Here is a 17,458-nt window from a genome sequence, read left to right on the forward strand (position 1 = left end):
CTCTACCACCTTACCATCGCAGAGATCTCTCAAACCTCACATATTAACAGAGTACACACACTGTGGGCCATTCATCTGTGACAGTGAACTTGGTTCAAGGGCAATTATGGATGGGTGATAAATGCTGGCCTTGCCCATGGTACTCAGATCCTGAAAATACTGAAAATGTTAGAATCTTAGCATTCTCAAGCATTGAAGGATGTCAGTCAGGCCACTGAGAACATTTTAGCTTCTGTGGGGTAATCTAACCAGTCTTATTCATGGTCCCAGTCATTTTTGTACAACCCTGCAAGTTACCTTTTCTCATGTGTCTATCCAATTCTCTTTTGAAAACTTGGATTCATTCTGGTTTCACAATCCTTAAGGGCAGTAAGTTTCAGAACATATCAAAAAAAATGCATTTTTTCACACCAGCCTGCTTCCTCTTTTCTGTATCTTCTGCCCATCACTTTGAATCTACGTCCCTCCCCTGATCCTTGAACCATCTGCCAATAAGAAAAGCTTACCTCTATTTACCCCTAGAAAAACATGTGTTGTGACTGTGACCTTAGTCACCGTAGAGACACTGAAGCTGGTGATATAAAAGCCTTTATTCATCACGACAAGCAGGCATACTCCTAGAGACCCTCTCGGTAGAGTCTCCCAAACTCAAAGTACATCACATTTTTATACCCTTAAGATCAAAGGTAACAGCAGGTGATTCAAAACAAATTCAATAGCTACAATGACATTGTTTACTTCAACATTTTGAGTCTGACACTGCTGCTATTGAGTTACATATCTACAATGGGAGACACCTCTGAAGGTTCAAACACCTTTGCTGGGACAAAGTAATTCACAAAGATGGTTTAAAAGCTTCTGAGGACAGAGAACCCAGACTCCCAAAATTAATGCCTTGAGGGCTGACTCTCTGAGTACACAAATATCCCAACCATCGATTGATCAAATATGCCTGTGACTATGTTTGATGTGCTAAGTGACAATATCAGTCTGGTCTGCAAGCTTCCTTGAGCTTAGTCACAATGGTGCAAAATAACTGAGCCATAGTTACCTGGTTTGATGTAGGCCAATTAACATACCTCCATTGTTTTAGGTTTGGCTGATGCAGATGAGAACGTCTCATGGTCACTTCACTTTGCAAACCATCTCTCTTGAGTAGCCAGTCCCCTGCTGTGGGCCAGCAGCCTGTGCTGTGTGGACAGTGCTGTTTGTTTACAAAGCTGTCCTTTTAACTTCAAACTGATTACTGCTTGCAATTTACATTAAGAACTGAAGACTGGTTCTTGTTTGAATTAATGTCTACTATATTCACATAATTCCATAACTCCCAAATCCCTATCATCTTCTGCCCATCACTTTGAAGCTGCGTTTACCACCCCCCTCCCCACTGATCCTTGAACCATCTGCCAATAAGAAAAGCTTATCTCTACCCCTAGAAAAACATGTCATGATCCTGAATACCTCTACCAAGTCTCTGCTCAACTTTCTTTATCCCTAGCTTCCTATTCCTAATAAAATTTAAGCTACCTTTCAGCATCCCACTCCCACGCACTTTGTTGCTTTAAACAGTCCAGGCTAATTTCAAGTGGTGCCAAGTATTCATCATTCTAGGCTCTGCTGAGACTTTGGGCCAGTCAGCAGCATGGTTCATCCTAGCCTGCTGGAGCGTTTGTGTTTGATGTGCATGAATTTCCATTATATCCACTCTGTAGCAACATGCTGTGTGTCACATGCTATTCTTTCCCCATGCTTTCTTTCAGCAGCCTTCAGTTTTCTCGGTCATGTCTTCACCTGCGTCTCTCCACCACTTCACCTCCCAACCTAATTTTCCCTCGCTCATTATTTAGCAAATCTATGCTCGTAATGAACCAACTTGGTTGAGTCAACAGCAGCCTCCTTTGCTGCAATGATTCTACCTCTTCTTATACTTTCTCCTTTTCAGTATCTTTTTAACTATTGTACAATCACGGGACATTAATGGTGTTAAATGAGCTAGGAATAAAAAAGAAAACCAGTTGCTCAGAAAACTTGCTTCACCCCCAATTTCCATTCCACTCTCTGTGCTCTCATCATGAACAATTTTATAGATCCCTTCTTAATTATAATTCAGAACTTAAAATTGATAGTCCGTCCTACTTGTCCGATTCTGCTGCCTCCTTTAACCTGCCTAGTTACCTTGCAAGCAAACGTAGCATCAAGTTACCAGAAGTCTCAAGAGTTCTTGCACTGACTTAAGTGCTTATGGTCTTTCTTGACACATGAACAAATAAATGTAAAGCTTATTATTTTTGAAATCTGTTCAGGGTAACCTTGCATGGGTGTACATCTGTCACCTTAGAACCCACAGGCCGCAGCTCAGCAAGCCTTATGAGCCTTGAGGGATTGCCAAAGAAGGAAAAAAGATTTGTTCAATGAAAGGATAGCTTAATTGGATTAAGTACTTTGCTGACAAGTACAGTGGCAATGATTTTTTTTTGTTGGAAAAATTTGTATTGCACAGGGAAGGTGTTTGGAATTACAACATGCAAGTAACCTGCTCTAGTTTGGACTGGTTCAGGTTCACCCCTGAAATTAATGTCTGCATTTGTAATGCAGTGGCGTGCATCTAGTGATAATTTTGGATGGGGAATTGGAGGATTTTGAACACCAGGGAGATGAACAGAACAGAACACCCTCCTTCTGCTTCTTCTTGCAAGGGGCCTTCACCTTCAGTCTATTTCTTCCTCCTCCTTCTCTTCCCACTCTGGCTGGAGGACCAGAGGGGCTGTAAACAAACTGATCAAGCTCTTATTTCTTCCCATTTCTTCACTGTAAGTATCTTGCTTTTCCTGAAAAATGTAACCCAGCACATGTCTAATGAACATTTAGACTGCTGGCTTGATACCTGACAAATCTGCAGGTAATTGAGATCCCTTTAAATGGGAAAAATCGAATGGGTGGTGGTGAGCTGTTCTAGGACTTTATTTTCTATGTCTGGTTCACAGTGTGTGTCAACTATATTGGTGTGGCTCAATCTGACACAGCAGGCATTAAATCAGTGTTACAGAGGAATTGACGTCACCAGCTGCCTATTCTGCACTACTCTGTTTGCAAGTAGGCTGGGTTGTGCTCCAAATATGTCTGCGATTTATAGACATAATTGTGAACAAATTGGCATTCATACAACTGAAAGGGAAAGGGCTGCTTGGATAATTTTCTCTGGTAATCTTTATCATAAATGTGGCATAAAGAAATACTGAATATTCTTCTCTGATCTTTGTGTTGCTCAGAAACTTTTCACATATCTGTCTCCGTGTGAAGTAAATGAATGCCAGCATTAGTCCTGCCAGCATTCTGCACTGGAGTACTGAACTGTGCAAGCCCTCCTTTGCCACATCCTTTCATATAGCAGTAGTTCCAGCTACAGATGTGTAAACCATCCAATTTGCACTAATGTGACTCGCTTCGCTTCAAAAGCAGCAAACAACTGTTTTACCTTTTAAACTGTTGTAGCTGCATGAAAAAGAATGCTCTGCCATTTTGCTCTCCTTCCCCAACTCAGGAAACTCACTGCAGAAGTCTCAAATAACAGTGCTAGCTTGATCAGCTTACATAATGAGCTTTGACCCAGAAATTGGAGCTTTATTCAGAAATACACATGGTGCTCTCTTCCCACAACCACTGCAGCATTTGGAGAAATTCCAGCTCATTGTATCAACTGAACTGATTTTCATGGGAGAAATAAGTATTGGGGATGAATGTGATACAATGATAGACATTAGTTCTGTAAGATGATTATTTAATTTCATCATTGTTGGCTGAAACTGTGTCTTAGTTCTTACAAGAGCTGTACTCTTATAATTGTACAGATTAGAACTTGCTCCGCTGTATACAAAAAAAAATCAAATATGTGTAGGTGCAACAACAACTATAACTTACATAATAGTAGAGAAGGTGTAGGAAAATATTAAAGTAAGGAACTGAAGGTTAGATAGGGAAGTACTGACATAGGTGGGAAGTTTACAACAAAACACTGATTCAAGTATTAGGGAGTCAAAGGAGATGTAACTTTTCGAATGAAGCTGGTGTGGTCAACTGGGAAGGTTTTAATGTTATATTGATGGATTCAAAATGTTAGCAAGCTATTTTGATGGTCCATTTTCCTGGAAATAACAGCTCTTGAAAGAACTAAGATACAGGATGCTGGAGTAAATGGCAATCGGTCTGTACAAGAATTGGGGCTGGTGAACTATACCACCTTTCTCAATCTATGTTTTAAGTCTTTATGCCAAAAAGTAAATTTCATCAGATTGTCTAGTTGTAGATGAAAGAAGAGCATAAAATGCTATAAATTGCAGTGTAATTATTTAAAATGTTTCCTTTTTTATCAGGATAACTGAAGGTGCCAGCACACCTACCCTATCCATGAGATCCAAATCTTACATGAAAGCATTGTCAAAATGTTCAGCACCAAAAGGTTAGTTGGTTAAACATTCTATTTATGGAAATGACAGTACAGAAATTATGCTGCTACAGTTATAAGTTGAGAATTAATGCAAATATATTATCTTTCATATCTTCAATTTCACATTTAAATTATTTCAAGCATTCCTTCTGTAATAAGGTAACGTGCACAGTGTAGATAGCTTGGGTGAGATAAGATGGAGTAGTACAGCACCGAAACAGGCCCATCAGCCCATCTCCATGCCAACCTTTTTCCCCATCTACACTAATCCCATTTGCCTGCATTAGGTGTTGTCATTCTATGCCTTGCTTATTCAAGGGCCTGTCTAAATGCCTCTTAAACGTAGCGATTGTATTATCAACCATATTCTGTGTAAAATCAACTTTCCCCTCGCATTGTCTTTAAAACTCTTTCCTCTCACCTTAAACCTATGAACTCATGTTTTTGATACACCTACCATGTGAAAATGATTTTGACTATTTACCATCATCTATGCCTCTCATAGTTTTATATACCTTTATGAGGTCAGCCCTCAGTCTCCTTTGCCCAGGGAAAACAAGCCCAGCCTGTATAATCTCTCCCCATTACTAAAGTCCTCCAATCCAGGCAACCTCTGCTCTGCACACTCTCCAGTGCAACCACATCCTTCCTATAGTGTGGCAACCAAAAGCTGCACACAAGCGCAGCCTAACCAGTGTTTTGTAAAATTACAACATGACATTGCTATTTTTATATTCTATGCCCTGATCTGTGAAAGCAAGCATGACATATGTCTTCTTCACCACCCTGTTGATGTGTGTTGCCACTTACAGGGGACTATGGACTTGAACCCTAAGGTCCCTCCATTTGTCAATATTCCTTAGTGCCCTCTCATTTACTACATATGTCTTACACCTATATGACTTCCCAAAATGCATCACCTTGCATTTGTTCGGATTGAATTCCATCTGCCAACACTCTGCCCAACTTTCTATCTGTTCGATATTGAACTGTAGCTCAGACAACCTTCCTTGCTATCTACAACATGACCAGTTTTCATGTCATCTAATCATACCTCCTACATTCACATCCAAGTCGTTAATATATATCAAAAACAGCAAAGGTCCCAGAGCTGATCCCTGCGGTATGCCACTTGTCAACTTGATAATTGTGCACCAGTGGTTCACCCAATGAATAGAAGAGCTAAAGAAGGCAAATCTAGCAGTTTTCTTTTTAAATTTAAGTTTATATAATGTGGATATCATTGGCAACTTATTGTCCATTCTTTGAGAGCCACATTACATAGAACAATGAACAGGACAGCACAGGGACCAGCCCTTCGGCCAATGATGTCCATGCCGACCATGATGTTGATTGAATCTAATCCCGTTTGCCTGAACATGGTCTATATCCTTCAGTTCCCTGCCTGTTCATGTGCCTATCTAGATGCCTGTTAAATGTTGCTATCATATCTGCTTCCAACACATTCCAGGCACCTGCCACTTGCCATGTAGATCTTCTTTAAACTTCCCCCTCTCACCTTAAACCTATACTCTCTAGTATTTGACATTTCCACCCTGGGAAAAAGACTCTGACTATGTACCCTATTTATACCTGTCATAATTTTATATACTTCCATCGGGTTGCCTATCAGCCTCCAATGCTTCAGAGAAAATTATCCAAGTTTGCCCAACCTCTCCTTATAGCTAATACTCTCTAATCCAGGCAACATCCTGGTGAACCTCTTCTGTACCCTCTCCAAAGCCTCCACATCCTTCCTGTAATGTGGTGAACAGAACTGTACGCAGTACTCCAAATGTGGCTGAACCAAAGCTTTATACAGCTGCAACATGACTTCCCGACTTTTATACTCAACACTCCAACCAATGAATGCAAGTATGCCTTAGCCTTCTTTACCACCCTATCTACTTTTGTCACCTTCAGGGAACTATGAACCTGTACCCCAAAATGCTCCTGCCTTCTCCCGTACACTTTCCCCTTGCACTTGACCTCCCAAAGTGCAACAGCTTACTTGTCCAGATTAAACTCCATCTGCAGTTCTCCGCCCACATTTCCAACTGGTCTATATCCTGCTGAATCCTTTGACAACTTTCCTCATTATCCATCAATTTTTGCATCATCTGCAAACGTACTAATCAACCCACCTACATTTTTGTCCAAATCATTTATATACATAGCAAACAACAGAGGTCCCAGCACTGATCCTTGTGGAACATCACTGGTCACAGATCTGCAGTCAGAATAACACCCCTCCACCACTACCCTCTGTTTGTTTTGGCCAAGCCAATTTTAAATCCAATCCAATCCTGTCAATCTCCTCTCCATGGATCCCCTGTGCCTTAACCTTCTGGATCAGCCTAATGTGAGGGTCTCATCAATCATCTTCATCACCTCTTGAAGAAAACTTGATCAAGTTTGCTGGACGTGATCTCCTTCGCACAAGGCCATGCTGACTATCCCTAATAAACCCATGCTTTTCCAGATGCAAGTATATCCTATCCCTAAGAATCTTCTCCAATAATTTTCCTACTACTGATGTGAGGTTCACCAGCCTTTAATTTCCTGGTTTGTCTCTACTTCTTAAACAGAGGAACAACATAAATATAAATCGTTAACTTAAGTCTATGTTAACTTGCATTTATTCTTGTAATGTATTGTGCTACTGCAGTAAAAAGCAAATTTTCATGGTATTCCTATGACGACAATAAACTTGAACTTGAATTTGTCTATTTCCTAGTCCTCTGGGACCTCGTTTGAGGCTAAAGAATATATAAAGATCTCTATTAAGGCCCATCAATCTCTCTTGCCTCTCTCAATGACCTGATATAGATCCCATAAGCCCTTGGGGACTTATCCACCTTAATGTTCTTCAAGAGACTCCACCTCCTCCTCCTCGATATAACCATGCCCTAAAATATCAGCATACTCCTCCCTGATCTCACTATCCTCCACGTCCTTCTCCTTGGTGAATACTGATGCAGTACTCATTTAGTACCTTGCCCTGTTCCTCTGACTCCAGGCATAAATTCCCTCCTTTGTCCCTATGTGGAATTCTACCTTCTCCCTAGTGACCCTTTTGTTTTTAACGAATGTATAAACTGCCTTGGCTCCTGTTAGTCCTTCTGATTCCCTGTTTAAGCTTCCTCCTTTATATTCCTTAAGAGCCCTGTCTTAATTCAGCTTCCTAAACCTTACATATGCTTCCTTTTGCTTTTTGACTAAACTTGCAACATCTCCCGTCATCCAGGGTTCCCAAACCTTGCTATCCTTGTCTTTCTTCCTCATAGGAACATGCAGGTCCTGAATTCTGACCAGGTGACCTTTAAACATCTCCCACATGTCAGATGTGGACCTACCCAATAACAGCTGCTCCCAAAATACCTTCCCCAGCTCCTGCCTAACACTATTGTAATTAGCTTTTCCCAATTTAGTACTTTGGCCTGAGGTCCAGTCTTATCCTCATCCATAACTACCTGAAATCTTACAGTCTGAATTGTTATAGTACTCATGGTGCAGATACTGTGAGGTCCTGATTACATTTAGCAATTGATTTTACACTGTAGTTCAACTATAAAGAACATGGGCAGTACGAATGAATTACTACATAGTGACTTGCTGTATTTACATTCAGAGGCAAGGAAGGAATTAGGGTTTCCTCATCAGAGTGATGTGTGACTTGAAGGAGATCTTGTAAGTGGTGGTGTTCACATGCACTTGTTGGCCTTGTCCTTCAAGGTGGTAGGATCGTGGGCTTGGCTGTTGGTCTAACTGAAATTCTGGCAAGTAGCTATAGTATATCTTGCAGTGAAGGTACACTGCAGCAATGGATGGGGAAGAGTTTCTTCTCTGAGAGGCTGGTTCTGGGTCTAGAACTCACTGCCTGAAAGGATAGTGACATATAAACAGCACATGGGTGTGTCCTTGAAGAACTGTGACCTGCAGGGCTAGGGACCTAATACAGGAAGATGGGATTATGCAGAGTATTATGCTGAAATAGGATCTTTTGTTATGTACTATGATTCTCTGATTTTGTAATGGAAGAGTTAATAGATGTCTCATTCTCAATTAGCTACCTGAAATGGTGTTAACATTCAGTACCTTAACATATAAAAAATAAACTAGAACAAAGGAACTTGTAAATTCAATATGGAACTATATAGTTCAAAACACAAAGTGCTGGAGAAACTCAGCGGGTCAGGCAGCATCTACAGAGGGAAATTATCAGTTGACTTTTTGGGTTGAGACCCTTCATCTGGACTGGAAAGAGGGGAGATAGCCAGTATAAATAGGTGGAGAGAGGGGTGGAGCAAGAGCTGGCAGGTGACATGGATCCAGGTGAGGGAAGTGATAGGCAGGTGAGGGGGGGGGGGTGGAGAGTGGGAATAATGTAAGAAGTTGGAAGGTGCTAGGTGGAAGTAACAAAGGGCTGAAGATCTTGGAATCTGATAGGAGAGGACAGTGGGGCATGGAATAAAGGGAGGGAGGTGGGGAGGGGAACCAGTGGGAGGAGTGTGTGGGCGATAGGCAGAGGGAGAGATTGGGGAGGAGAGAGAAAAAGGAAAAATGGGGGTGGGGGGGGGTGGGGAGAGACAGCGGGAGTGGTTACCGGATGTTTGAGAACTTGATGTTCATTCTGCCAGGTTGGAGACTGCCCAGGTGGAATATGAGGTGCTGTTCCTCTAATTTGTGTTTGTCCTCGACCTGGCAGTGGAGGAGGCTGTGAACAGACATGTCTATGTGGGAATGGGAAGTGGAATTAAAATGGCTGACTACCGGAAAATCCTGGCTGGAATGGCGGCTGGAGCAAAGGTGCTCGATGCAGTGATCCCCAATCTGCGTCGGGTCTCACCGATGTAGAGGAGGCTGCAATGGGAGCATCAGATGCAATAAATAACATCGCTTGTGAAAGGCTGCCTCACCTGGAAAGGCTATTTAGGGCCCTGGATGGTGGTGAGGGAGGAGGTGTAGGGGCAGGTGTAATGCTTTGCGCAGTTACAGGGGCGAGTGCCTGAGGAGGAGGGGGATCAGTGGAGAGGGATGAGCAGATGAGGGAGTCACGGAGGGAGTAATGCCTGCGGAAAGTGGAGAGGGGAGGGAAAGGGATGATGTGGCTGGTGGTGGAGTCCCATTGTAGATGGCTGTAGTTGTGAAGCATATGTTGGATGCATTGGACATTGGCTGTGGGGTGGTAGGTGAGGACAAGGGGAACTCTATCCCTGTTACACCTGGGGGGGGGGGTGGGCTTAAGGGCAGATGAACGGGAAATAGAGGCGATGCGGTGAGGGTTCCATCAATAGTAGTGGGGGGGGGGGGGGACAGCCCCGTTCTATATGAGTTCTACCTGAGTGCAGGAAGCAGCACCAATGCAGTCGTCAATGTAGCGGAGAAAGAGTTAGGAGTGGAGTCTGGGTAGGTTTGGAACAAATATAATTATTTGGTGAGCTAATGGTTGAGTGGCTTGATGAGATCCTGTTTCTAGAGGGAGAATTCTTGTAAGAGTTCTGTGAGAAACAAGAATTCTTAATGGATATGGTGGATCGGGGGTTACAAAAGGAACATTTCCTTTGGAATACTGAAAGGGCAGGGGAGAGAAGGTGTGTCTGGTGGTGGAATCTTGTTAAAGGTACTGGAAATTGCAAAGAACTTGAAAATGGGGTGGAAGGTGAAGAGCAGGGAAACACGGTTCCTGCTGTTTCTGGATGGAGAGTAGATGTGGGAAACAGAGGAGTTGTGGTCAAGGGCTCTGTCAGTTTTGATCATCTTTTGTTGTAGGTTCAACTACAGTTCACTGCTGTAAATATGTCCATTTGTTTTTTTTTTGCCTCCCTCACTAATTGCCCTCAGTAATCTATTAAACAGACAGCTCCATAAACATAGGAATCACCTACGCAATCCTGGGTCTTACCCTCTGAAAGGTATTCCCTTTTGTCCTATCCATCACTCCCTTACCCTCTCTGCAGTTTCAAACTAACTTGTTTTCCCTATTTTCCAAATGTGATGAAAGGTCTTTGACCTGAAACATTAACTCTGATTTGCTCTTTCCATTGTTGCTGTCCAACCTGCTGATTTCAGACTTCTACAATTTTTTAATATTTTTCAAGTTAGAAAACAAATGTGTTATAAATTGCAGAGAGGGGGAGGATTGGAGATAGCAATGGGAATATTTGTGACAGGGAGTTCTCAAAGGTTGTCCAAGTGATGCAATTGCTTTTGAAGTTGTCAGTTAATCGATGAATGAGGGCAATTAGAGAAAATATAAAGAACAAAAACAACATGCTGGAGCTATGAGAGGCAAACACGGCAGTTGCTGGAAATCTGAAGCAAAAAATGTTGGAAATACTCAGCTGGTTGGCCTGTCAAAGGGGTAACCATTGTTAAGGAAAAAGAATTTGCCCTCTCTAATTGCCCTCATTCATGCTTATGTGATTTGTTTTGTCCTGTCTTGCAGTTTCTTATCAACTATTAATCAACCACAACATACTCCAGTTCAGGATCAGAGCATATCCAGTTTCACTTGGTCAACAACCCCGACCCCTTGCCTATCCCACCCTCCTCTCTGTACCATTGTACCCAGAATTTTACAGCAGCAGAGAACAGTTTATTCTCCATTCTAGGCTTGTGAAATGTTATTGAATAACTTTCATTTAACTTGTCTTTCCCCATTGCTTTATAACTTCTTTTTGTTGCAGGAAATCCAATTCTCCTTGAAAGTTATTCTTGAATCTACATCCACCACCCATACAAATCATAGCAACTTGCTACACCCTCTGGTTGCATACGTGAAAAGCTCCTTATTCCACTCTGTGTCTTTTGCCACCATGCCTTAACCCTGTGTGACAACTTGTGCCTGCAGCTTGTCAGCCTTATTTGTTTTGCATTTGTCTATTGTTTCATGCCCACAAACTCCAAAGTCTGCTTGATAATTCTGGTAGTTTCATGTGCTCAGTCAGTGATGAAGTTGATAGTGGGAATTTTCAGCATCCTGAGCACAGCTTCAAATGTCACTCTCGTTTTTAACAATCTACTTGTTCCTCTGAGGCATCACGAGTCTATGCCGTCACCTCAGCCATCACTGCTCTGGTTATTTCCACACTTCCACTGAATCAAAGTTTGAATTTCCCAATGCCTCTCTTGTGGGTCATTTTATCTTTTTATTCTGGCCAATTTTCCTGGCATTAGGAATCTTGCCCACTGCTGTGAGTGAGCTCTCATTTACTGCATTATCGAGTGTGCCTTTATATGCCAATATTATGTAACTTATGGTGAGTGAAGGCTCCAAGGTAAATCAGAATTGACTGAAATGTTAACTTTTTCTCTCACCATAGGTGCTGCCTACTGAGTGTTTCCATCATTTTATTCTTTTTTTCAGGCTCAGCATCAATAGCACTTTTTTTTTATTGTTTATTGTGAAATTCTTGTCATTGTATCAAAAATATATTAACTCACTTCAAATTATAAATTTATTTTAAGGACTAATTGAAGCCTCACACTTTCCCCCACTCCAGTTCATAGAAACAATAATGTTTAATAACGTAGAAAAAGTGCCACAAAACACAGTAAAAATGCAATAAAGTGTGGTTACTTTTTGGGGCACCTTTAGCCATGGAACTTCCATAACATTACTGAAAGGATTGAAGGCAGGTTCTGCAGAACTGATTAAGTAGGGATGCAATTTAATCATTGTTAAAGGGTGCAATTAATGTGAAGTGAACTTTCTGCAACTAATTTTTAATGCACATTGCATCCATTGATATAAGAAGGGATATACTTTAAAGAACAACAATTTAAAAATACCATACTGCTCACTCCTCTACCTTGGATCCAATGAGCAGCCACGTGCTGCAAATCCTGACTGCGCTGCTGGATCCCCTTGAATTCTTATGATTAAAACAGTTGATTCAACTATGATTTCATTTTTGACCTATGCACCCCCACACCCCACCCTTTAACTTGCACCCTACCCCTCTTCCTTGCCCTACCAGCAAAGGAGATTGTCGAGGGACATTGATCAGCTAGAAAGTTGGGTGGAGTGGTGGCAGTTGAAATTTAATCCAGATAAATGTGAGGTAATGCCCTTTGGGAGGTCAAATTCTGTTCTGTTAGGTTGGATGCACTGTCTAATGACGAAAGAATCATCTTATGATTTAAAAATATCATTTCACTTTTAGGAATCTCCATTGGTTTTCTTGACCAATGCAGTGTGATCCCTTTTGCTTTATTCCTGCTATTGAGTTTTGGACTCATTTAATAAAACTACATGGCTTCTGAGACCACTTCTGAGATCAGTTCAATGCTACTAACACAGCTGTGGATTTGGAGTTGTGCTTAGTCCAGCATGAATAAGGATGTCTGATTTCCCTCTCTGAAGGACCATAATTAAAAATTGTATTTTACAACCATCTGGTGGTTTCATAGTTACTGACTCTAATTTTCTTTATTCACTAAACTGAATTTAACTTCTCCAGTTGCCATGGTAGGATATGAACCTGTAACTCCAAATCTTTTTCTAAGCTTCTACATTGCTAGTCCAGTAACACAACTCTGCCACTGTTTCTGTTCTTAATATATGAAGGTCTGTGGTCCAATGCATTTGTGATTCTGAAGTTGAAATTTGCAATACACTGGACCCTAGAGTACAAGATTTGAAAACAGACATGATGCACATAGTTCGTGCATTATTTAAATCAATGTAAACTTTTATCCTTTTCCTTTCAATTTTTTGTAAAAATTGATGCGTCCTCCTCTTCCTGTTTTTCTTCAGACATCAATATTCCTACACATTGCTGTGTCATTGGTGCATCAATAAAATGTTCAGTGCTTTCTCCACTGTGTATACTAGGGTCTGTAGGCACTTTATTCGCATTGGTCTTAAAATAGATGCAACATTGGCAAAAAAATCTTTGAATGATTTCACTTCCCTTTGGAAAACACTTCCAAAGCATCCGCCACTTCAGTTTGCCATTTGATCATATGCAGCAGAATTCCTATTTGAATATTTACCCTTTTTTTTGATAATTTTTCTGCTGTAACTTAGTCTACAGTGGGGATTGGTTTAGTTAAAGTATTGAGCTTTTTTTTCTGATCAAGTTCAAACTTTGGTAGCATAATATGCATAGACCTGAATTGTGATTAAACCTTGCTGGTGTATACTTTTTAAAGTTCAATCCCTGCAGTTAAGCTTTCTGACAATTAACTATTAACAGCTACGCTTAACAGGAGAATCACTTTGTGATTTAAAACTATCATTTCTCTACTGGATCTCCCTTTTTAGGTTGGAAGAAAAACATGGAGAAATACAATGAATGTTTTTTAGCCATCTGCAGTGTTTCTCGAAGAGTTCACTGATTTTATATCGCTTTTCCAGTGGAAATATAAGTAAGAACCCCAGCAAAAGTGTCCTATTCTGTATCTATCCTGTGTATCGCATCACATGTAAAATAGAATTCATTTTACAATACAGCCACTGATCCAATGGATGACCATGAATGGTTGCTTTTTACATTTGGAGAAATGAATAAAAGAATTAGAATCAAGAATAGGCCATGTGTCTCTTCATGCCTGCCATTTATTAGGATCATAGCTGGTCTGATCATAACCTCAACTCTGCATATCCATCTACACTGTGATCTTTCACTTCCTGCCTATCAAGCATCTATCTACCTTTGCATTAAATATTTCTAAAGACTATGCTACCATTGTTCTTTTAGGAAGAAAGCTTGAAAAACTCATAACCCTCTGAGAAAACCTTTCACCTCACCTCTGTCTTAAGTGTGCAATCTCTTTTTTATTATTATTTTTAAACAGTTCTAGATTCCCTGTTAAGAGGAGACATTCTCTCCACAAGAATCTTATCAAGACCTTCCTCAGGACTTTGTACATTTCAATCCAGTCCCCAGCCCTCTCTTTAAACAGCAGATATAAACTGAGTCTGTCCGACCTTCTCCTCTGAGGACAACCAGCCCATTCCAGGTATCAGTCTAGTGAACCTATGAACTGCTTCCAGCACGTTGACCTTCCTTAAATAAGGAGACCAATACTGTGTACAGCACTTAAGATTTGGTCTAACCAATGCCCTAAATAACTGAAGCAAAACTTCCTTTTCATACTCTGTTTGCCAAGCAAGAAGCAGTAGCTGCACAAGAGGGGAGGAGCAAGGGTCCAAGGACAACAGTAGTTGATGACTCGATAGTGAAGGGAATGGACAGATGCTTCTGCAGTTATAAACGTGAATCCAGGACAGTGTGTTGGCTATGTGGTGCCAGGATCAAGGATATTACAGAACAGTTGTTGGGCACTCTAAGGGGGATGGTAAACATTCAGAGATCATGGTTCAAAATGGTTCTAATGACAGAGGTAAAAAAAGGAATGAGGTCCTGCATCTTGAGTTTAGAAAACTAGGCATCAGATTAAAAGGCACGTCCTCTAAGATTGTAACCTCTTGATTACTCGTGCTGCCTTATGCCAGTAATTTTAAGAGTGGGAAGAAAGCTCAGACGAATGTGTGGCTGAAAAAGTGGCACAGAAGGGAGATCGTCAAATTTCTGGATCACTGGGGAAGATGGAACCTGTACAAACCGAATGGTTTTCAGCTGAATAAGAATGTATCCAAAATCCTTGCAGGAATGTTTGCTAAAGCTGTCAGGTTGGGTTTAATCTAATTTGACAGGGGAATAGGACATGGAGTAGGACGACAGTGGAGGGTGAGGAGCAGTCAAATGTGGAAGTCAGTCCAGTAGACAGAGCATAAATAGATACGATTGGGAGGAATGCAAGGCTGGATTGCATCTATTTTATTGTAAGGTGTCTGACAAATAAGGCAGAAGAACAGAGGGTGTTGATTATCGCTTGGGAGTATGATACTGTTGCCATAATGGAACTGTGATTAAGAGATGGGCAGCACTGGCAATTCAACATTCTGGAGTATAGAATCTTCTGAAGTCACAGGGGGTTGGTATAAAATAGGAGTTAGTATCGCAATATTAACCAAGTATTCCATTACTGCAGAAGGAGGGAAAATATCCTTGAAGGGTCTTCAAATGAGGCCATATGGGTGGAGCTTAGAAACATAAAGGAAGGTTATCACTTTACTAGAGTTGTAAGATAAGTTCCAAGCAGTCAGTGGGAGATAGAAGAGCAGATATGTCGGCAAATTGTAGAGAAGTATAAACATAGGATAATAGTGGCAGGGGCTATCAACTTCTCCAACATTAACTTGGATCACCTTGGATATAGGTTAAGAATTGGCTTTACAAGTTCCTCTTGGTCTTCAGTTATATTGCTTCACAATCTTCAGGCTTGTCTCCAATAAGTAGCTACTTTTATGCTGTGAAGTGAAGAAATGTTTAAACAAAAACATGAGCAGGAGTAGGCCAGTTTGGCCCCCAAACCTGCTTTACCATTCAATAAGGCCATGGCTGATCCAGTCTAGGTCTCAACACCACTCTCCTGCTCTCTCCCCATGTAGCTTGACCCACTTGTTTAAATGTCTGCTAATCTCTGTCTTGAATACATTCAATGACTCCACCACCACAGCTCTGGGACAGAGAATTCCAAAGATTCATGACCCTCTGAGAGAAGAAATTCCTCCTCATCTCCACCTGGAATGGATGTCTCCATTAGGATAAACATCCTCCCAGTATTCACCCTGTCAATCTCCTTCAGTGTCTTGTATATTTTCAATAAGATCAACTTTTCTTCTTCTGTAGGCCAATAAGTAAAGGCCCAAGCTGCTCAAAATTTCTTTATGTATCAACTCCTTCATCCCAGGAATCAACTCAGTTAACTTTCTCTGCAGTGCCTCTAATGTACGCATATCCCTCCTTAAATATGGAGACCAAAACTACACAGTACCCCAGGTGGAGTGTCATCAACATCCTGTAAAATTACATCAAAACTTCTCTTATTTAGTAATCCTTACTCTTTGCAATAAGAGTAAACATTTCTTTATCCATCCTCATTACTTGCTGCACCTGCATGCTAACTACTTGTTTTTCAAGTATTGGGATTCCTATCTCCACAAAATTTTGGCAACTCTCTCTGCTTTTTTGTTCTTCCAACCAAAGTGAACAACCTCACTTTTTTCCACATCATACTCTATCTGCCAACTTCTTGTCTTCTCACTAAACCAATCTATATCCCTTTGCAGGTTCTTTGCATCCTCCGCAAAATCTGCTAACCCATCTATTGCTACATAATCAATGAATTTGGCTCCAGTACACTCAGTTCTTCCATCCAAGTCATTCATATAAATTGTAAATAGTTGAGGCCCCAGCAATGATCCCTGTGGCACCTCATTGCAGATAACCAATCCAAAAATGACCCATTTATCCAAAGTCTGTTTTATTCTATTAGTTAGCTACTCCTTTAATCATGCCAATACATTATTCACAACCCTCGATACTTCTATCTTGCGCCGTGATCTTTTGTGTGAAACCTTCTCCAATGCCTTCTGGAAATCTAAATACACTAAATCTGTTGGTTCCTCTTTATCCATTCAGTATGTCCCATTCTCAACGAGTGGCAGATTTGTCAAACCTTATTTCTTTTTCATAAAACCATGTTGATTCTTCTTGGTTGTCTTATGATTTTCTAAATGTCCTGCTATTACCTCCTAAGTAATAGATTCCGAAGTTCTTATGAGAAAATTATGGAAGTAATTTGATTTAAGGCACAGTCATGAGCAAGTTGATGTTCTCTGTAGCAATGGCATTCTTAGAATATTGACCCCATTTTATGCAAAGATATCACTTGGGTAGAAATCAAATGAGAGTGGCAGTGGTGGAATACATGTTGGTGAATTGGTTGCTCCAATGTCCTTATTAACTCCAAAAATTAAGGGCAAATTTTTAAATATGTCTGTATTGTTTTCACCCTGTTTTCAGTTCACCATTAAATTGGATGGTTTCTCTCTGGTATTACCTATTTATTACTTTCGGTACTAACATAGCTAGCATTAGTAAATATAACTTAATACTTTCATCCTAGAAGTAATTACTTATCTCATTAGCAAAGACA

The 17,458-nt window shown here is 40.8% G+C and overlaps 1 protein-coding gene across 2 annotated transcripts in view; it reads left to right on the forward strand.

The window, feature by feature from the left end:
- Positions 1-17,458, forward strand: part of oxr1a (oxidation resistance 1a) — a 387,780-nt gene that overhangs the window by 59,139 nt on the left and 311,183 nt on the right. For both annotated transcript variants that reach the window (XM_052023890.1, XM_052023892.1), the window contains exon 2: positions 4,371-4,456. In XM_052023890.1, the coding sequence (XP_051879850.1) occupies positions 4,440-4,456 (17 nt within the window). In that variant the 5' untranslated portion in view covers positions 4,371-4,439. The remainder of the gene's footprint in view (positions 1-4,370; positions 4,457-17,458) is intronic.

The sequence above is a fragment of the Pristis pectinata genome, chromosome 9 (genome assembly GCF_009764475.1).
Source record: "Pristis pectinata isolate sPriPec2 chromosome 9, sPriPec2.1.pri, whole genome shotgun sequence".
In the NCBI taxonomy this organism is placed as follows: Eukaryota; Metazoa; Chordata; class Chondrichthyes; order Rhinopristiformes; family Pristidae; genus Pristis; species Pristis pectinata.